General features: G+C 36.1%; 1 protein-coding gene across 12 annotated transcripts in view; it reads left to right on the forward strand.

The window, feature by feature from the left end:
* Positions 1–23,273, forward strand: part of ptprub (protein tyrosine phosphatase receptor type Ub) — a 212,817-nt gene that overhangs the window by 168,453 nt on the left and 21,091 nt on the right. For 2 of the 12 annotated variants that reach the window (XM_082149538.1, XM_082149543.1), the window contains exons 14-22: positions 3,843–3,981; positions 6,486–6,515; positions 6,729–6,889; positions 9,870–10,057; positions 14,619–14,691; positions 14,981–15,057; positions 16,850–16,867; positions 20,538–20,574; positions 22,407–22,504. In XM_082149538.1, the coding sequence (XP_082005664.1) occupies positions 3,843–3,981; positions 6,486–6,515; positions 6,729–6,889; positions 9,870–10,057; positions 14,619–14,691; positions 14,981–15,057; positions 16,850–16,867; positions 20,538–20,574; positions 22,407–22,504 (821 nt within the window). The remainder of the gene's footprint in view (positions 1–3,842; positions 3,982–6,485; positions 6,516–6,728; positions 6,890–9,869; positions 10,058–14,618; positions 14,692–14,980; positions 15,058–16,849; positions 16,868–20,537; positions 20,575–22,406; positions 22,505–23,273) is intronic. The other 10 variants (XM_082149548.1, XM_082149549.1, XM_082149544.1 and 7 more) reach the window with 9 other exon arrangements.

Genomic DNA, 23,273 nt, shown 5'->3' on the forward strand with positions numbered 1-23,273 from the left:
CCCAAGACAAAAAGAATCAAAAAGAAAATATTGATAAAAATTATATAAAATATTATCTTTATTTCATTTTAATTGTAGTTCAAAAAGTATCTGCAAATAATTGATTTCTGCTTTTTTCACTTAAATATTTTTTCATTAAATTGTTATATTTACATTTCACACTGTCTCGCCATTTTGTTTTTTAGCAGTTTTTAGAGCATTTAATTGTAGACGTAAGAAATCTAGATCAGATCCCTTCACTGCTGACATCTGAAGTATATGTATATTTAATGTTGTTATCAGTCTGATACAGACACACACTGTATTGGTGCCTTAGATACAAATCTGTGCCTGTGTCTGTGAAGATATGCACCAAAAGCACTATACTCTATAAAAAGGATAGTTTCAATACTTCATGGTTGGATTATTTTCAAAAGGTTCCTGTGGGAGTCTGACTTCTCAAGTCTAGAGTAATGTGGGGGTCTCAATGGTGGGGTTGTGAAAGTATAGTCTCTGTTGTCTTAAGATGTATAAAGTCTATCACATAGAAAGTTGCATTGGATTGAAAGGGTAGGAATGGTCTAGAATTACGCTTCTTTAAATAAACTCTTCTCCGTCCAAGCGCTTTGAAAAATCTGTCATCTCTTATATCGTTACAAACCTGTATGACTTTCAAAAATAAACGTTCAGTGGAATTACAAAGTTACAAAGAAGGCAGACTGAGGCTCTTAAGCTTTCAAAAACTCAGAATTACCATAAAGTTATCCTAGAAGTGGTCCATACAACTATATGCCATATACGTTGTATAACACGTGAAGTCATACAATAGCATTGTGGGAGGAACAGACTGAAATTTAAGTTATTCACTGAAAATATTGAGTGAATCTTTCTTTTGATTTGGATCTTTTCAGTAAATTATTCATTGTAATTAAAACGACCAGCACAATCTTTAGAATTTCTCCTTTTGTTTTCCACTGAATAATCAAACCTGTGCAGGTTTGGAACCACATGAGGGTAGGTATATAATGACTTTTTTTTTTTTTGTGATTGTATGTGCTCAATCCAATGCCATTCCAGTCAACAGAAAAAAAGACAAAAACAAAGCTCCTGAGTTTTCAGAAGCATTTCTTCCCAACACTGAGTGAACCGTTGTCGCAGAAAGATGGGGAAGTTTTGAAACTGCCTTTGGCCTTTGTGGGAGCAGAGAGCGCCATGGCAAATTCTTTTTCTTGCCGCCCCACATCCCTCCACATGCTTATGATTTATTTTTAGCCTTGGCCTTGCATGGAGAGCCCTAAAGCAGACCTTTTTCCTCAGGCCTCAGCTCACTCTCTTTTTCATAGAGCCCTGTGGCTTTCAGGCCACTGAGACCTTAAGGAAGCGCTAACACCAGGCTTCTAGCACTACAAAGATCTCTAGTCCCTCTTCAACAAGACGTACAGTAGGACTCCCACTGTGATGTGACTAAGGAGACATGGCCCCATTGGCAAGGAAACCGCTATCAGTTTAAATAGCTTCTGTGTGGTTGGAAATTACACTCAGTTTCTTGTCATTTGCAGAGGATGGGGAGCTTGGATTATGTCACAGGTTGTTTGCTTGTGAGTTTATCTTTCTTTCTTTTTTTTTCTTTTCTTTTTTTGCCATTAGTCGTAAATTGATGTGGCAACAGACCTGCTCGCCTCTGCCAATTAAATAAATAGTGTAACAGCCGAAAGTCTGCCTCGAGAAAAATGTCTGCTTGATATATTTCATGGACCACTCGATTGTAAATTATACTTTTGCATCTTAATGTGTCTCGCATAATTCCTTCTACTGTTGCCATATGACATGAAGCCTAAATGTTCATTTTTATGGCATAGATGAGAGTAAAAAGACAGAAAATATCAGATGTTTTATCATCAAAAAGCCTATTTGCTAAGACGTTTTGATAGGCAGGTTGGCCTGTGAGCAGCATGCCACGTTATCGGGCTATTTATAATTTTTTTTATATTATTTAAATACTATTGTATTAATAATAATTAGCTGTTATCATTTGTATTATTTTTTAAATATTTATATTTAGCTTTAATTTATTTTTATTTCAGTTTTCGTTTTAGTAATTTTTGTTCTTCAACTTTAACATATTTCTGTTAATTGCCTGGGCAACTTTTCTAATTAATTTTATTTACATGTGATATTTATAAATACCGGAAAAAAAAAATTTATTTTTATTTATTTTTTTACAATAACAACACTTTATTTTTGTATTTTATTTCAGTTTTATTTCAATTACAGAAAAGTTTTTAATCGTTTTCGTTTTTTTAACAATAACAAATTCTTAAGACAACATGTATTAAACAGTAGTATATCATTTCAGCATAGTAGTTCTGTTAGCCAATGAAATAGCTTTTTTGGTCCAAGGAAGATTCGGAAGTATATATTTGAATTCTGTCATATATCATTTATCATAATCTTGTATATGTTTTATTATGATTAGGATGTGGCACACAACCTCATTTGGAAAAGCCTGTAACTACTGTACTTAAATTTGATGTTTTTGTGAAAACCGCAGAATATACAGAATTCCATTCATGTTCACACATTCTCATCAGCACATAAAAACCCACAAAAACATGCAAAACATTCCTGTACAAGCATGAGTGTGTGAAAACAGTATAAATAGCCCAGCCGCTGCGTGTCCAGGTCAGGGCAATTTGCCTCGGGCTCTGCTGCATATGCACACTTTCTCTTTGCTCTCTCTTGGATCACAGAGTCTCATTTTCTGGTGTGACAGAGAGTCATGCTATCCCCAGGAGCCGCCAATTGTGAAATGACCCCTGCCCACACGCTGTCAATGGAGACAGGTGCCTGGGATAAATAGCTAACCGGGTGCAGTTGGTACTCGCGCCACAGAAGAGGCGTGCAATCTGCGTGGTACAGTAGAGAAACATCTCATGATGAGAGATAGAAGGAGCCCTCAGAATTGCCAGAGATCTTTCATTTCTTTCACCATGGCTCATGACTGCATTTTGGGTTTTGACTCAGGCCTAGATTGTAGAGGCTATTTACTCAGTTTGTCAATTTTGGCTTGCCTCGTGCACTCTTTCTGTCAGTGGATGGCCATAGGTCTCTTGTTTTCTGTTTTTCACTTTTAATATCTGTTTAAACCTGCAGAAGAATCCAGCTAAAATCAGCTTTTCTGTTTTACATGGTTTCTAGCTTGGTACAAGCTGGTTTAAGAGCTTGATCAGCTGTATTCATGTCGATGCCGCGCCATCCATTTGCTCGACACATCAAATTTTTCTGTCTTCACCCCGTCTTGTTAGTCAGCTGACCACTTTTTAACCCTGTTTAGCTCTTGTCACACTAAGAACGATAACTATAAAGATAATGACACATCTTTTTAGAAGAGTTCACTGCAGTTCTGTGCCGTCTGCCACTTTAAATGCTCGAGCTGTTTAAAGTTGGGTGGATTCTGATTGGCTGCCAGTGTTTGTATCTTTCATCAGCTGGAAAAATCGCTCTGAAAATTATTCCAATTATATTGTTCCTCTGTTTTAGTAGTGGTGTGGACTGCCCAATTATAGCATTGTTAAAACTTTATAGATATTCTTATAGTTATTGTGTGAATGGGCCTTTAGTGTTGAGATCATGATTAACATAGCTGTGATCAGTGTGACCATCTTAATCTGGTGCAGTATAAACTATAAAATATGGTTATTTTCCTTCAGGCCTCATTTGAATGTCTTTCCTTTGAATGTATTTGTTTTTGATTTCTTTGCTGGTTAATATGTTAATTCATGCTTGTTTATAAGTATGTAAATAATTGCTGGTGTCCTCAAAAGTTATGTGTGTGTGTGTGTGTGTGTGTGTGTGTTCTTTAGCCGCCTGTAAAGACCATCAGCGAGCTCTTGAAGTCACTCAGCGCTCAGAGGAGATGGGGCTCATCCTAGGAGTGTGTGCTGGTGGGCTGGTGGTCCTGATACTGCTACTGGGGGCCATTATCATAATCATTAAAAAAGGGTGAGTTCTACTGGTCAGGATGAAGACGTGAGAGCCAAAGCATGCTGAAATGCAAAACGTATTTGTACATTTAAGTCACAATTTCACATGCAATTTCATTGTCATTGCATTAGGTTTCATAAAACATATGACATAATTAAAAAGTTTCTTTAAAAATGTTGGGGGTTTTCAAAAGAAATGAATGCTTTTATTCAGCAAAGATGCATGAAATTGATCAAAAGTGACAGTAAAGACGTGTATAATGTTACGAAAGGTTTATATTTGAAATTGAAGCTGTTCTTTTGAACTATCTATTCATCAAAAAAAATCCTGAGTCACAATAGTAATAATATTTCACAATATTACTGTTTTTACTCTATTTTGATCAAATAAATGCAGCTTTGGTGAGCATGAAAAACTTCTTTCAAAAACATTAATATTTCACCGACCCCAAACTTTTGAACGGTAGTGTATATTTTTTATATTTTTTAATTATCTTTCAATTAAAAAAAAAAAAATATATATATATATACTGTATATATATATTTACGTATATTATATTTAATTTTGTATGCAGTGACATTCATACATTTTAATATGATATAAGTGTCCGAAAACTTTTTGGGCGTCACTGTATGTGTTGCAAAACAAAGAAATACTTTAAATTTTCCTGTGCCTTTGTTATAGATGCTGACAGTTATAAGCCTGTGGGCTATTTAAAAATATTTCTTGTGAAGGTGCTATTTAAATGAGAATTAATCTGTTCCTGAGAGACCAGGCTATTGTGCGTTCAGCTATGACTAACTTAAACCTACCCATTGCAGTTTATGACTTTGATTATTCGGCTCAGTCAAAGGGCACCCAGGTGTTCTCCCCTGCATTCTCACGTGCATCGGTGGAGAGATTGCCAGGGGTTTTCATCTTCTGAGATTATCTGAGTGTGAAATATTTAATTAAAGAGAAATGCAATTCAATTACTCACTTAATTAGGCCCTGCCCGCTGCCGCCCTGAACCAGAAATGAGCCCGTAATTGGGATGGAAAAAGTGTGCTTTCAGAGATAATTAGCCCACGGTTCTCAAAAGGTCATCAGATCCCGTGGCAAATGAGAGACACGGGCCTCTCGTTCCTCAATCACTGGAGATGAATATACGCAATGGTCATCTCATAGATTCATCTTCAGCAACCGATAAATACCATTCACATTCTGTTTCTCATATGAATTTCTCACATGCATGAATAGTGATTGCCTAAAGGCTGCTATTTTAGACTTTAGTCTGTTATGTCAGTTTTAGATGGTTTATTGCTGTTTAGTCTTGCACGATAAGCTGATTATTAAGCTAATTATTTTTATGTCCAATTTACTTATTAAAAAAAAAAAAAAAAAATATATATATATATATATATATATATATATATAAATTAATTAATTAATTAAATTAATATATAAATATATAATATAATATAATATTTTGTCTAAAGAAATAGAGTTCTACATCTCTTAAAATATTATACTAATAGTAAAATTATGGCCTGGTTTCACAGACAGGGCTTAGATTAAGCCAGGATTAGACCTTAGTTCAGTTAGGGCATTTAAGTAGCTTTTATAAACATGCCGTAAATTTTTTTTTTTAAATATATCAGTGCAAGTTGCTTTCAGTTAAAACTGCTCAAAGATGCATTTTAGTCTGGGACTAGGTTTAAGCCTTGTCTGTGAAACCAGGGGTGAGATTAATAATAATAATAATTAAGTATTCTTTTTGTTGTTGTTTTTGTTATTATAATTAGAAAATTTATTAAATAAAATATAATTTACAATTTCGTCTAAAAATAGTGTTAAAAAATCTCTAATCTCAAAAAAAAAGTGATGCATTCCTTGCTGATTTAAGTGGTTAACCTGGTGGACCCTTTATGGGGGGGGGAGGGGGGGACGTTTATGTAAGCTAAACGTTTGATTGCAGCAAACCCTCAGCTCAGCCATTTAGCCGGAGATAAAGTGCCACAGTAACGCGCCTACTTCAGTTAGTGATGGGAGTCCTTCCTACTGAAATGGAAAGAGAGATACCGGGCCTTTGTGTAAGACAGAACATCTTAAGCCATTTAATCCAAATGCAACCCAAAATGGAGTTGAAGGATGTTTGTAATACGAATGCAGATGGAAGTGTTCTCCAAGCAATTCATTGGACAATTTAGCGGATATTGGGTTAGATTGTGCCGCCGAACCTCAGTGAAGTCGACATTGCAGAGAGCGCATATAAAAGTCCCTCTCAGCAGGCCTCTTTGTTAAACTCATTAAAAGCAACAAGAAGACATATTTGATTAGGCCGCCATTTCCCGCTCTGACTGAGGTTTTGTGCATATCTGCATGCGTCCCATTACTCGCGTGGCAAATGCAAGCTGCTGACGGCTTGCCATTTTTCACTCTAATCAGAGCTCTGCCAGTGCTTGCATCTCATGTCCCTTCTTCTTCTTGTTCTCTTTTTTTCCCCTTTCTTCTCTTCTTCTATTTTTTTTTTCTCTCTCCAGAAGGGATTACTACTCATACTCTTATTATCCGTAAGTGGCTTCTTCTCCATTGCACATCATCATTTCTCATGGCTTTTTTGTGTGCATTTTGGAGAGGGGGGTGGCAGCAGAGTGATGATCTTCTCTTTCTCTCTCACCAACTCCCCTAACTCGCCTCATCTCTCTCTCGTTTCCTTCACGTTCCATATCTCTACCCCCCCCCCCATCCCCCACCCCCTCGCCCTCTTCTCTCTGTCTCCTCAGTAGGAAGCCGGTGAACATGAATAAGACCCCCATTACGTACAGGCAGGAGAAGAGTAATATGATGGGCTCCATGGAGCGCAGTTTCACTGATCAGAGCACTCTGCAGGAGGACGAGAGGATGGCCTTGTCATTTATGGACACCCATACTTGCAGCACTCGCAGTAAGACGTGACACGACACACACACCAAAAAAAAACCATTGACATTTCATAAAAACAAAGAGCAACTGTTCTCCTTTTGAGTTCAATAAGAAAAAGACATTGGTTAATAAAACTTTCGTTAATCTTTAAAACACAAATAAAGAATCTGAGAGATTTCTGTCCCTCGATTGAAAGTCTATTCACCCAAATCTCGGTTCAAATCATTCATAAAAACATTGTAAAATATATCCATATGAATCAAGTAGCAAGGATGTATGGTTGAGCTTCTGTTTACCATATTTGAGTGCTCTATGTATGTTCGCTGATCAGTGTTTACATGTGAATTAAACCTAAATTAAATCTGTTCATCATATAAAGCGATCATGTCTCTTCAGAAGACTTGGATTAAACCATTCGGTTCATATGAATTTATTTTACAATTATTTTATGAACGTTTTGTAGAATTAGAAATCTTTGTGAGTTTGGAAGGACATGAGAATGAATAATTGATGATAATTAAAAATTGATGACAATTCAGAGTTTTCATTTTAGGGTAAACTATTCCTTTAAATTTAATTTGTGCCTTAAAAAGTGGTTTTATCATTTGAGCTCCCTGTGTAAAAGTAGATTAATTCAGAATTGTTCGTTGAGCAGAACGTTGATTAAACTATATATAATCTGCTTTATTTATGAAGCAATGCATGAAAAAAATCAAGTAGCATGCACTTGTCTTACTTTGCTTCAACTTATTCTCTCCAGTTAAATGAACTTGCACTTTGCATTACATCAACTAAAACAATGACTACATAGCTAATACTCATGATAAATAACAGGGAGCAACAACAGCATAAGTGAAAACAGCAAACAGTAAACCATATAACTGATTAATGCCGCATTGTATGATGGGAACTCAAGTAGGTCTTAAACTTAAGCTATATAGTGTTGAAGAAAATTCACCCCTAAAATGACATTTCTGTCATAATTTACTCACCCTCATCTTGTTCCAAACACGTTTGACTTTCTTTCTTCCGTAAAACATGAAAGGAGAATTTTAAAAGAATATCACTTTAAAGAAAATTGAATGAGGACTGAAGCTGTCAAGCTCTAAAATGACACCTGGAACAATAAAAGTATGATTAAAGTCTTCTGAAGCCATTGCTTTGTGTGAGAAACAGTCATAAACTTAGTCATTTTTCACTGAAAATCTTGACTGTGTGAACTTTGAGTGAAGTATTGATATCCAGTTTTGATAAACTGTTCTCTTAAGTCAAATCTTTTTCAGTGAATCAGTTGATTCAGTTCACAAACTGTTTTGAATGATCATGCTCTTGAATTGTCAGTGAATAATGATTTTAGGTTCCCCACACAAAACATGGCTTCATATAGACTACTTTTATTAAAGTTTTTTTTTCCTATTCATTTTGAAGTTTAAAAAGATTTTAATATAAAAATTGCATTTAAATTTCACTGAAAAGAGTGACTATTTCTCATTTTGTGTTCAATATGAAAAAGACAATGTTTCAGAATGACACAAAGGTGTGTATATGATGATATAATTGATATTTTTTGGGGGAAACTATTTCATAAAATTCATTAGACTTAATCCAGCACTCTTAGGGCTCTTACAGAGTCAACGCATTCGTTACGCATACGCGTCTGCAAGGCTACGCATCGCTACGCTTCGGCCGCCATTATGCGTCTATGCGTAGCAAAATGTGTCGTCCAGTTTTTGATACGCGACGCACCGTTGCATGCAATACTATGCGTTGTTTGTGGGGGCGATACTGCAAGTTGCTTGCGTCCGACGTGTAGACTATGAAAGGGAGCACGTCGCTCACGTTGCTCGCGTTGACTCTGTAAGAGCCCTTTAATTTGTGATTAAACTGATAAAGAAAAACTAGTCGCAAATAAAAACTTTGAGAAAACTTTCACAGAAAATAGATAAACAAATATATGTACTGTTCTAGAACTCTTAAATTGTTTCCGCTCACACTCACAAGGTGCTAAAAGCTAGAGTATCAGACGCTAATGGCAAAGAGCACAAATGAATGGTTAGAGACTTTCAGTCACGTACACAGTTAAAGTGTATGTAAAGCTCAGGGACTAGGTAAGCTCCTGGTAATTTGTCCTCATTTGTAGTCAGTGTGAAAGCTTCATCAAAGGTGCAGTCCTTCCGTAATCGCTCAATCTTTCACAGCTCTTAAATATGAGATGTAGTGCTGTCCACGTCCTAATATAACACCAAGTCTCCCTTGACATAAGACTATAAATCCTAATATAAACATAATCCATGGAAACCAGTAGGAGAGGGAGAGAACAAATAGTATACTTAAAAAACACACACACAAAAAACACAATCAGTAGGCAAATGGACTCAGATCTGAACCAGAAGCTTATCCTTAAAGGCATCATGGTCGAGGATTTCAATTTAGAAGAAATTAGAGCAGACAAAAAAAAAAAAAAAGAAGAAGAGAAACTAATAATATCCAATTCAAAGGTATCTGACTCTGCAGGCAATTAATAGTTGATGTCTGAAAGAGAGAGATCTCTTGATCAAAATGAAGTTTTAATGGCATGTCTCAGAGCTGTCTTGCTACATTTAAAGTGTCTAGTGCGTGGAATATAGTGTCTGGGTTTCTTCTTTCCTATTTCCGTTGAGAAATGAGTAGCAGACTGCTAATTTATTTGAATACACAGCCCTAGTCATGAATTCATAATTGCTCCCTGATCATATTTATGAATACCAATTATAAACACAGAAGATGAAGTGCCATAAGGGGATGATAATTCTCAGATTAACCCTATTATACTTGTTTGGAGTTTTGTTCTTTTTTTTATAAAATGTTTATTGGTTATTTTATGAAACTTTTCCAAGATACTTGAGCTGCTTACTTCAGGTGCAGCTGTTCAGTTGTTCCCATGCTGTGTTTATTGTATATGTTTATACTGTATGAAAAATATTGTGCAAACATTTGGTCTGTGCTTGTTCATTTTCACCAAGGTGATCCACGGAGCTCCATGAATGAGTCCAGCAGTCTGCTGGGTGGGTCGCCTAGGCGTCATTGTGGCCGCAAAGGATCACCCTATCACACGGGTCAGCTTCACCCGGCAGTGCGTGTTGCTGACCTCCTACAACACATCAATCAGATGAAAACCGCAGAAGGTTACGGCTTTAAGCAGGAGTATGAGGTAGGTTTTGTGTTGTGTTTTTAAAATATATTTTTTACATTTTATTTTATGTGCGTTATGAATCCGACTGTTCATGAATGGTCTGTCGACGTTCCAAGGTTTAGACTAGACTTTTTAGACTGTTTTACAATAAGTTTAAAGGGATAGTTCACTTTGAAATAAAATTTTGGTATGTTTTAGCTTACCTCAAGGGCATCCAAGATGTAGGTGTCTTTTTTTCCGCAGTAGTTTCAATTTTGATATTTTTAGGTCAAACCGTTCTTGTCTGTCAGTCATATAATGCAGGTCGATGGTCACTGTCTCAAAGAGCATGCACAGAGTCCAAATTAAAACAATTCCCCATCGTCCAAATTAAACAATTCCCCATCGTAAGTACACATTGATGGCCCAAGACACGAAACGAGCGATTTGTGTGAGAAAACGAACAGTATATATCGTTGTTATCTCTTGTACACAGCCACATCCAAGTGATCTGAGAGCGCGGGCGGGTATAGATATATACAATAGAATTCGCCTTGGCTACTGCAGTTCATTGGAACGAAACCATAGCCAAGGCGACATCTAGTGTATATATCTATACCCGCCCGAGCTCTCAGATCATTTGGACGCAGCTGTGTTCAAGAGGTAAAAACTATATAAATACTGTTCGTTTTCTCACACAAACCGCTCGTTTCGTGTCTTGGGCCATCAATGTGTACTTACGATGGGGAATTGTTTAATTTGGACGATGGGGAATAGTTTTAATTTGGACTCTGTGCATGCTCTTTGAGGTGGTGACCATAGACCTGCATTATATGACTGACAGACAAGAACGGTTTGACCTAAAAATATCAAAATTGAAACTACTGCGGAAAAAAAGACACCTACATCTTGGATGCCCTTGAGGTAAGCTAAAACATACCAAAATTAAATTTCAAAGTGAACTATCCCTTTAAGAATATTATTATTATTATTAATACTATTATCATCAAAAATAATATTTGCATTTAATTTATAGAACACCTTTCCAGAAGTATCTTTACGATCATTGATTTAAAATATTGAGTTATTGAAGTAACTGTTCCTTAAATAGCAGTTTGACACAGCTGGTTTTGAGTTTTATTTCAGAGGAAACCACCACATCTATCAGGCTAGTTAGGCTTTGATAGCATATCTTTGAAAATGGTAGAGCAAGAGGTTTCTGTCAGAATCATATAAATCTTTCTCAGCTGCCACTACAGGTTTTCTGATTTATTTAAATATGCTCTGGCTTTAGTGTAGCTTATCTGGGCGATGCCATTTTCTTAGTGGAGGGGGCTGTCGGTGCAAACAGATGTCTCCAGAACTCACTGCAGGCCTTTAAAAACAAACCTCTGCATCGAATCTATTTATAATTTCAATTAGCTTTTATTTTTATATTTTCATTTTTTCATTTTTATATTATTTTAAATAATTTTGTTATGTAGTTTTGTCATTTTTATCAGTTTTTATATCATATTTCTATATAGCTTTAATTTTTTGTAATTTTTTGTAATTTTTGTATTTTTTGTTTACTTTAACATATTTAAGTTGTTTTTCATGTAATATTTCCATTTTATTTTATTTCCATTTTATTACAATTATCGAACACAATTTTTTAAGTGTTATTTTTAGTTAACAAAAACCAAACTGTCGTAAAGTGATGAGTATATGTTGTAAATGAGCAGTTCACAAAGAACATTGATGCATTATACATTACATAGCAAAACTGGGGCTTAGCTAACTTTCAGAACGCTATGTAAAAGCAAGTTTGAGTCATTCTTCACAGATAGGTTCGCATCTCTCCCCCATGGACTATAGAAGGAACAGTTATTGAGATGAAAGTAGAGGTCATATAGCCCCTCAGCATTACTGCACAAAGAGCACATACACTGCTATCTCTTTTCCTCCCTCTATCCCTTCCTCCGTAGCTAATTTTCTCTCCTCAGAATGCGGCTTGAGCATCTTCTCTCGCCGTCACACTCTTGTGAACTGTTGACTCTCCTCTAACTGTTGTTGTCCACAGAGCTACGAGACAAAACATCCCTCCACGCAATCAGAGTTCTGCCACTGGCCTACCTCTCTAGAGCTCAGCTTGTGGACTCATTAAACTCTCCCCTCAGTGTGAAACAGATTCAGCTCAAAAATCAATACGCAGTGACACTGTGTGTGTGTGTTTGAGGTCAGTGTCTTTGTGCTTCATAAGCGGAAAAGAAGAGACACGGAGTTTGAGAGGGAACACAAATGTACCGGCTGGGTTTCATAAGCTTTATTTCCCCGCGGACCACAAGTACAGTCCATTGATCAGTGCTTATTGTCAGAATCTTTAGTTTAGATTGTGGAAAAGAGAGAGTAGAGACTACAAGCAAAGTGCAAAGTGCAAAAAAATTGAAATGTTTTATAATGTGAACCTTAATATATATATATAATATATATATATATATATATATATATATATATATATATATATATATATATTGAGAAATGGTTTGCTTCAACATTGTGCTTGTGTTGTATTTCCTTAAAATATATCAAGTGGCATTTTTGTAATGCAAAGACATTCTCTGTGTACTTTTTTGAGGTCACTGTGTAAGAATCACACACACGTGTGTGTACAGTGTTTGAGGTAACGCATTACAAGCAGAGGTGGACAGTAACAAAATACATTTACTTGAGTACTGTACTTACTGTAACTACACTTTTTGAGTATCTGTACTTGAGTTTGATGTTTTTCTGGAAACTTTTTACTTTAACTTCACTACATTTGAAAGACAAATATCTGGATTCTGACATCAACCTGATTTTAATTTTCAATGTTGGGTTTGGTCTTCTAAATGTGAATTGTGTCATTGTTTTGGAGCACATTAGCTTATACATAACAGTAAGGCTAAAAGCCAAAAAACTTTAAATATGGCACTATTTGAGGGAACAGCCATTTTGGTGTCCGAAACCATTGTGGACATTATTGAGTGCACTTATTCAATCTCACATTCAATCCCACTACTGGAACTGTGTTCTAGAAATAAATTTGATGTTGATATGAGGGTAGGTAGACAGGCATAGATTCAGAGGCATAAGGTACTGTAAGTATTACATATAACAATACAACAATAATAAAACAATGCATTGACTTTCACTTTTGATACTTAAGTACTTTTAAAAACAAGCACTTCTGTACTTTTACTTAAGTAAAAATCTTTACAACTTTTACTTGTAACGTAGAAATATTTGACCCTTTCACTCAAGTAAGGAAGTTGTCTACTTTGTCTACCTCTAAGTAATGCGAGTTACTGTATGTAGTCAGATTACTTTTTTCAAGTAACTAGTAAAGTAATGCATTACTTTGAAATTTACAAAAAATATCTGAGTTACTTTTTCAAATAAGTAATGCCGGTTACTTTGTTTTTGTGACTGAAAGGTCTCCTGTCCACATGTTGAGAGAAATCGGAGAGCAGTTTTGTTGTGTGCGCTGTGTAAACCTGATGGTTACTGTAGTTCTAGATTAAATGTGAGCATGCATTTACTCATCTCATTTCCACAAAAACAGATTCAGTATTCCTCGAAATGAATAAAAAGTTAAATGCAAACTCAGAATATTACGCAAACCTGCAATTAATCTCACTTTATTAAGCAATGTCTTTGCTGTTGACCTTTGATGAACCAATTCAACCATACTAATAAGCAAAAATTACTATATAAACATCACAGGTTTGAATTTGCATTTCCTTCAGCCTGATAGCTTATTCATTTCATTTTTGGTGTATAACGGCCTTTACATTTGCCAAAATATAACTTTTTTATTTAAAAACAACAGCAAGCCCAGATAAGAAAAAGTAACGCAAAAGTAATGTAGCTCATTACTTTACATAAAAAGTAACTAAGTAATGAAATTAGTTATATTTTAGGGAGTAACAATATTGTAATGCATTACTTTTAAAAGTAACTTTCCCAAACATATATCTACACATTTCTGTCCCATTTTAGTTCACTAGAATTGACCGTCTAAGAAGTGCTTACACCTAGTAAACCTAGTTTGATGTAAAAATGTTGCTTCTATTCACATTTATATTTCATTGCATGCCAGATTTGATGGTCAGGGTTTGGGAGCATCTGAGAATTGGAAACAAGATGAGGATGCAAATCAATTAATTTAGAAATGTTTTGGTCTACCTGATTCAACATTCCGTTTCCCCTTACCTGCCATCCACTGTGTAATGTAATATTTTCATCTCTTTTCAGTAATATATGCAGTTGCACATAATAAATCAAGTGTTGACATAAATATTTTTTTTCAAATGACCTCCTTTTATGTTCAACAGATCCATGAAATCGTATTTATCCTTCGTGAAAGTGAAATTGTATTTAATTTAGCCTAATGTAATATCAGAAAATAAAAATGTTGAGGGTTGCAAAGCAATCCAGTCTCTCTGGTCTAAATGCTATTTATGACAAAATTTGTATTTTAATAAAATTTATTTCAAACTAAATCTAAGAATACTGTGATTATCTCTGACAACTAACAGAAATGATCTTTCTCTCTTTTTATTTTGTTATTTATTTGTAGAGCTTCTTTGATGGCTGGGATATCAATAAGAAGAAGGATAAAACTAAGGGAAGAAACGATACCCTGATGGGTTGTGAGTCCATTTTTTTCAGTCTTTGCTTTCTTATAAAACATATCATGATTGAAGAGTAATGCCTTTAGAATTTTTCAGTTTGTATGGCATTGCACATTCTATCTGTGATGTTAGGACCCAGTTTACTGAAGGAACTTTGTAAATCAGATAACAGCTTTAAAATGCCAACAAATTTCCTGTAATAAACCTAATTTGCATTGAAAGGAGACTTGTTTACTGCACAAACGTAATGCAGCTGTTTAGTGACTTGACCCCAAAGTGAGCTCATGTGATTGTGTTTGTGTTTCAGATGACCGTCACAGGGTGAAATTGCACCCGCTGCTCGGTGATCCCAACTCCGACTATATCAACGCCAATTATATCGATGTAAGTCAGCAGTCACATACGCTCTTCAGCCAGACTCACAAACATTTACACTGTTTCTGTTATTATGTAGCTCCCCTGGACTTTATTCAATATCTGTGGACACTCTCACCATATGTGGCATATCATCATATCAGGTTTGATAAGAAAACTTTTTAGGCCTCTAACTGTCCTTTTTGTGGTGGGTGAGGCTTGGTAGCTTGTTATTTTTGTCCTTGTGTATCTGACCTCCCAAATGATTTTGGAGGGAATGTGGTCAGATATGAAGCGTAGCCTACTAACATGTGTGGCAAAGGAGTTTTAGGGTCACTTTGTGTCCAGTTTCCCTTTTAATAAAGAGGCAGGTGGACACATATGGTCAGCCATACCAGCTGAAACCTTGCCCTCTTTAAACCTGCTTTTCAGAGCTGGCCCAGAATGCACCAGGTTGGAAATGACGACCCTCTCTTCATGGGACCCTCTCCACTTATTTGCTTGAACTGATAATTCACCCATAAATGAAAAATCCCGTAATAATTTCCGCTCCAAACCTGTACAACTTTCTTCTGTGGGAAAAAAAATTGGATGAATTTTGAAAATGAGAAAATGATGACTATTGAATACCTTTTCGGTTTTGGGTGAACTATCGCTTTTTAAAAGTTTTTGGGATCAAAACTCACTCTAAATCCTTGCGATTTCCTCACCTTGACTGTTTGGACCTTAGATACAGCAAGTGATTTGCTGGATTATGTTGTTTATTCCGAAAGGAATGCTGTACGTATGTGTAGCATTGAGTGATTTGAAAGAAATTGGAAGAGAATGAATAGCCATGAGTCAAGACACATAGATATAATTATATACAGTATTGGGGTATTTTGTTATTTTTCCCCTGCAATTCTTTCATGATTGGCCATAATATCAATTAATCTTGAAATACCTTGGAATTCCAGTGTTTCAGTATAAACCAATATACAGGAACAAAACAGGGCATTGTTCAATTTAACAAGAATTGTTTTTTTGTTTTTATTGTCCCATTTTTATTTTGGCCTTGAGTAGAAAAGCACAAAAAAGTCAAGAAAGGGTCTATAATGAAAGGATGCTTCTTTTTAGTGTTTTTGAAAACTGGCAGTAAGTAGAGGCTATTAGGGAACATATTAAAGTGAGTGCTGCTCTGTTGTTTAATGTGTTTACTCCTTTTCATTTCTGTCCGTTCCTTTTGAATATCTCTTGAATCAGCCCAATAAAGGAACTAGCTTATACAAGAACAAATGAGCAATTTAAATGAGAAGTGTGTATTTTTTTCTACGTTAAAATACTTTCCTAGCCTAAAAGCCTAGCCATTTGTTTAATTTCCCTGAGAAGTGTAAAGACAATTTCAAAACATTCTGTTGTTTGAACATTTCAACCAGCCCCACATAGCAACACTGATTCAACCACTGGAGTGAGTTTGGGGGCGTGGCTATCAGTTTGTCCAACCAATGGCAGAGACAGGGAGTGTTGAGGAAGCCTTTTTGAAAGCAAATTTTTTTTTTGATGGCGCTTGAGGAACAGAAATAACACACATCACACTTTAAGGTTAGTCTGCAAAGATTTGCCCAACTTCACATCCAAAATGTATGCCTCCATTTTAAGTGTCTTTCCCCTGACGTGAAGCTTAGCCAGCTAACACAAGTCTCTCTTTCTTTCTTCCTCTAATTCTCTCTCTTTCTGTCTGTGATCTGTTAATCCTCTAGCTCTTTTCAGCCTCTCATTAACTAGAGTCTGTCTTGTCTTTTTCTACCCCCCTTCCCCACATCTTCGACTTTGGACCCTGTAGATTCGGATAAACAGGGAAGTAAGTACTTCGCTGCTCTTTCTTTTCTTTCTCTCTGGTTTCTTGCCCTCTGTTCCCCCCATAGATCTCTTTTTTTTTTGTGTCATGGCATTGCTCTGTTTGGATTACTTAAACTTAAGGAAGAGTGGCTCCGTGACACACAGATCTCCCTTATATTCGTCCATAAAAGTAAACGCATAAAACCTTCAGGTTCCATCTGTTAAATTTCTTTGATTTATTTCTTATGGGTACCTAGTTTTCAGTTTCACTTTAGAACAAAAAAATTATCTCTTCACATTTTCACTTCCGCTCTTTTTTCAAAAACACAGCTGGCGGGAGGCGTAAGGGGATCTAAGATAGTTGCTAGGGGGAAAAAACCTAAACCAGCCTAAGAGGTTGCTGGTATTAGCTGGTTTAAGGTTGTCTCTTATCTTGGCCAAGCTGGGGCTCAGGTGGAGGTCAGTCTCCCAACCTGACCAGTTGAAAAGTGCCCAAAACCCCTTTAAATCCAGATTTTGTTTGGCCATCAAAGCTTGAGAGACTACTGAATTGCACCTGAACTTTAGCAGATTTACTAAAGTTAAGACAAAATATGTTAGTGACTGACAGGAAGTCAAACTTTTAGAAGAATAGACAAGCAGCCCATACTCAAATAGATTTCACCTTTCAAATTGAACTAAAAAGCAGGTTTGCTGGTTTTTAGAAGAGTTTGTGGCACTTGTCCGCTTGTCGTCTAGATTAGACCATCTGAACACTCTGCTAAACACCAACTTGGCAGGCTGGGAGACCAGCTAGACCAGATCGAAGCAGTTAAGACCAGCAAACCACCTGAGGCTGGTTTAAGCCAGTGTTTTATATTTATTATTTTCAGCAGAGCTCTTATTACTGATGATGACATATGTATGAAAAAGAGCAGGGTGACTTACACTTCATAATAACTTTCATAATAAAATTATATAATTATTAAACAACAGATGAGGAGCTGCGCATTTTTTAATATGAACATATGAGAATATTAATCAGCGTTTATTATACATATGTAACACATTTTTTCTAAAGTTATTATAAAATATTATCAGTCACCGAGATCTTTGGAGAAAGCATTTTGATCTCTTGAGCTTTTTATGCAGTGCATTAATAGCGTTATTTCTGAGTTTTAAGTTGCTAAGTGTTGTAAAGTGTTGCGTGAAGCCTTTTTTATTATTTTTGTTTGTTTGTTTTTCTCCCTTTAATGAGCTTCTGTGTCCTGTAAACTTTCCTTCTATTTTCAAATCAACCATTAAGTATATAACTTTAGGCACGATCATCATCTGGATAAATCGTACTAAAGCTGCATTTCAGCCACAGTGGTTTGGTGCAGTTGCAGCTTTGGGCTTGTGATATGATCATCACGAATTTGATGGCAGATAGGGCGACCTGTGAACTGAATCATTACTGAGATCCCCTATCGCTATGTGTCCTTGAGCAAGACATGTACCTCACATTTTCTCCAGCGGGACGGTCACTGTTAGTGCGCTATAAATCCTGTTGCACTGCTGCGGAATGAACTGCACCTTCATTTATTTATTTTTAATACCTATATGGCTGACCTGTGCTCTTTGGTCATGCTTGTCTTAGATTTGGAGATTTATATAGAGACATACATAAGACTATAGTATTGGCTGTGTTTAATTTGTTGTGAAAAAAAGCGAGGCTCCGAGGGAAGGCTTTTAGGATTTGCAAAATGTAATATTTCATTCTACGTTCTAAGGTTGGAAATCATGAGATTAACTGCAAGCTCACACAGTATAAATGAATCTTTATAGATAGCTGCCTTTATGGGGAGTCTTTGACAAGGAGGTCTTTGTATTTGGGGTCCCTGGCATTAAAAATGTTTGAAACCCCCTTTAAGGAAGTTATAGAAAATCATGCCACTACTTTATGAATCTGCAGGACAAAGCTCTTTTGGACCACAGTTATCTTCCAAACGTTTTTCCCTACATCCCCTGTAAACCCCATAGAGTGATGAATCCTTTCTATGTGGAACAAACATCCCCCACCATTTATTTTTCCATCTACTGTGTGTTTGTTTCTATGTTTGTTTGTACAGTGTTCAGGAAATAGCTTGGCCCAATCTAAAATGTAGTGGGCGTCTGCAGTTTTCTAAATGGAGCAGCAAATGCTCAGCCACAATAAAGAACATGTCTCTATTATTCTGCTAATATCTGTTTAATGAAAACAGATCCAGTTTTTGGGAGCATCCCCAGGTAGTTCTTTGAAAAGGCTTAGCTTTGATGAGTAAATTGCATGTTTTGAGATGTTCCTAGAGTTTCTTTCTCCCTGTACATTTCAAACATGAGTTGATGGAGGAATTGTGTTGGGAGCTGATGTCCTCCATGATGAGTTTTATGTTTGGGCAAATGACTATTACTTTTGTAGCAGAAGCCTTTTTGTTTGCTTGTTCTTTGTTACTCTCCAACACTATTAATGCAACTAAGTCTACAAGCACACTAGCTATACACTACTAACCTGACTACATTTTTTCGTTTGCTTTCAGTTTTCGGAATAAAGTAGCTTTTCCCATAAGCCCCCCAAAATGGACTTACATGTCAGTGAGTTATGGTGTAAAATTTAAACACACTCTCCTTAGAAATTCTTGAGTAGTGTTAAGAGGTCAGATTAATTTTAGCGAATCAGTTCATTCGAATGGTTTATTTGTTTAGTTGTGGTTTAGATTTATGTGTTTAGAGTTGCTGTCATCCTAATTTAGATCCTCATTTTCTGTTCCAGGCTAAAAAAACTAAAAAAAAACTTGAATCATTTAATATAATTATTTAATTATAGAAAAAATGCCTTTTTTAATCTCTTCAATGTAGCTACCTTTTATTTGTAACTCATGTAGTGTAGCTAATTACAAATCTTGACTGTAGCTTAAAGATGCAATCAGTAATTTTTTCTTTATTAAAATATGTTTACCCCTAAATAAATGAATAGTACTAGTAGTATATAATAGAGAAATATTCACTATTGGACTGTTAAAGTTCATGTTTTAACATATGAAATAAATGTATCATGCTTAATGCATCTGTTTTGTTTTTTTATTCTGTTAATGCATTTTACATTATAATATATAATGGAACCAAACAAAAATTTGATTAATCTAGATTAATGTTTTTTAATCAATTGATAGTCCTAATTTACAATCATGCACACTTACATAAGATGAAGATTGCAGTCATTAGTCGTTATTAGCCTAAGAAAAAAATATTTATTTTACGTAGAACAGGGGTGTCCAAACCCGGTCCTGGAGGGCCACTGTCCTGCAGAGTTTAGCTCCAACTTGCCTCAACATTCCTGCCTGGAAGTTTCTAGCATGCCTAGTAAGACCTTGATTAGCTGGTTCAGGGGTGTTTAATTGAGGTTGGAGCTAAACTCTGCAGGACAGTGGACCTCCATGAGCAGGATTGGACATCCCTGGAGTAGATCTCCTCATGGAGGTCGCCATGTTGCGATCATTTTCAACAAACAGTTCTGCTAACAGAGTAAATCAATCACGGTTGATTTTGAGAGACTTTTGAACTGGACAGCTAGAACTAAAGACCTTGGACCTCCGAGGAATATTTGTTCTCTAAGAGGAGTGAGATTCACACAAGTGATGTTTCTAGGACAAAAGTGGCTTACACAGCACGTCATCTCTCTCTCTTTCTTTTAGGGTTACCATCGATCCAACCACTTCATCGCCACTCAGGGTGAGTATCTTTGTCTGGACAGGACTTGTGAATAGATGTGTGTGTGTGTGTGTGTGTGTGTGTGTGTGTGTGTGTGTGTGTGTGTGTTTTGATTTAGTTCTGTCTGGCAGTGTTCATTCCCAAGAGGGAGAGCCTCTTTTCTCTCTTCAGTCTGAGCCTTTGGGTTTGTGTGTGTGTGTGTGTGTGTGTGTGTGTGTGTGTGTGTGTGTGTGTGTGTGTGTGTGTGTGAGACTGACACCTTGAGAACACAGAGATCTTTCCAGATGGAATCTAATGAGTTCTGATCCAGGAAATTATAGAGGTTTGTGAATCGAGATGCTGCAGCAAAATTGGGATTACCACCTGCTGTCTTCTTACCCAAAATCCCCATCAAAACCACCAGCACAATGACTATAGGACCTTGGAGAGGAGTCTCAGAATGTGTTCACTGCAATAATTATTTGTAAAATATTTTGGTCTTGTTCTTGAATAATAATATTTAAACATCTGGATAAAATGCTTTTTTATTTAGTTATTGTTACCTTGTGGCCATTTTTTCTCTTGCTTTAACCATAAAAAATCTCTCTATTTATTATATTTATATTTAAAACAAGAAAAGGCAGTTTGCTTATACTGTGGTAACCAAATGTCCATACAAAGATAGTAAAAGATGAAATCACCTAATTTGGGCTTCAGCTAACAGTCCCTACTAGGAATTCGGGCTTCATGAACATAATAATGTAATACTTAAAGTGCCCCATTATGCTATTTTAAACATTTATAATTTTGTCTCCTACAGTTTGCATGCATCCAAGGTAAAAAATAAAATAAAATAAAACTTTCATTTTCTCATAATATACTTTGCTGCATCACCTCTTTTCTCACAGTGCCTGAAATGGCTCTGTAAAGGATTCAGTCTCTCTAAACTCCTCCTTTCCAAGAGCTTCCTCTACTCTGATTGGTCAGTTAGCCCAGTCTTACAGTGCATGTTGGAAATGAAACGGCCATTACCATATCTGAATTTCAGCTCCGGACTCTTCCTCAGTGCTTGTATACACAGTGATACAAACAGTAATAATGGCGTCCATTTTACCGCATCAATTCCAGCCTGATTCCTCATTCTCAGTGCATGCAAAGTGGATTTGCAGGGCAGAAAACCGCTTCTTCGCGACATGTCGACAACACTAAAATGTTTGAGGGCGGGTTAAAGTACAAAGTAGACGTTGTTCACAAGCAGCCAATGAAGACCATAGGCTGGTATTATGCAAATTTGTTACAAACCGACGTAGATATTTTACAGAAGTGAGGCTGGAATTGTTGACAACTCTTTCCGGCAGTTCAGAATCAATTATTTCTTTAGGAGGCAATCATTTGAAAGGTAATATTCGAAAACCATAAAAGAAGCACTTTAAAATCTCAACATGCAAAAAACTTTCTGTAGCTCAGTTTAGAAACAATAGAAGTCAATGGAAAGTCCCCCACCTTGGCAGAAAAAAACCCTATTCCTTTCTCAGCTCTATTAAAACAAGGTCACCCTCTTCTCTCATCGTTTCAGATCTCCCATAAATAAATCATTATACATGTTTGTGGTTTGTCTGTCTTTCCCCCTTATTGAATTTCGAGGCAGACTCAATTGATGATAGAAATTAGCTTCTTCTATCAGAGAGCCACTTCCTGCTGGGGTTAAAAACGGTTCTATTCGCCAGAAATGCCTGCTATTGAATTACTCTCTGTGAGGCTCTGGATTACTGAACTGCCTTATAACATGCAATGACACTTGGTAAATTAAACCCGCTGTCTGGAGCATTGGCTGCCATTCTATTTAATGTGTGTGTATGTGTGTTTGTTTGCAGGGCCCAAGCAGGAGACAGTGTATGATTTTTGGAGGATGGTTTGGCAAGAGAACTGCTTTAGTATCGTCATGATCACCAAGCTAGTGGAGGTGGGCAGGGTATGTTCTAGATCCTTCCTCATCTGCACACTAACCCATGAACTAAAGACACTCCCCGTTCACAACAACCCTACACATTTCATTCGACCATCGCTTCAAAATGTTTGTGTATTTGTGGGTCTGTGACTTTTATGTGTGCTTGAACATACGTATGTAAATTGATTTTAACATCACTTCCCATTCATCAGCCATCAGTGGACTATATTTGGAAATATTATGTTTTATATTTGATTATTACTGTATGCACAAGAATTACCATTTAACACTGTACCATAGAAATATTGGTTTTTTTGGACATTTGGAGTACCTTGGAGTATCATGTAAATACCATGCTATATGAATATGATAATCATCTATGCATGGTTCAGTTATGATATTACCATATTGCTATAATATATACTATGGTATTAAATGATTACCATATTCATGTTCTGTAAAATTTCATAAATTGGTACTATATAGGTACACACATCAGCTGGTTTCTGTGGTTTTTTAAATGTATTTATTGAAATGGTTGATTTTGGATATTCCATTGTGCATGCTTATTTTCACTATTTCTACATTTAGAACACTCACTTAATGTTAACCTAATAATTGAATAAGTTAAATATAATCTCAAACCTAATAATGAATATCCATTTTCTTACAGTACTTTATAATGCTGTGATGCCTAAATTCACTTAGCATTTAAATTTATCGATTTTACTTTTCAGTGTTTATTTCAGTGTTTAGACAAAATGGTGTAGTATTTTAATATCTGAAAATAATT

Source organism: Leuciscus leuciscus, assembly GCF_965113295.1.
Source record: "Leuciscus leuciscus genome assembly, chromosome: 20".
NCBI classification, from domain to species: domain Eukaryota; kingdom Metazoa; phylum Chordata; class Actinopteri; order Cypriniformes; family Leuciscidae; genus Leuciscus; species Leuciscus leuciscus.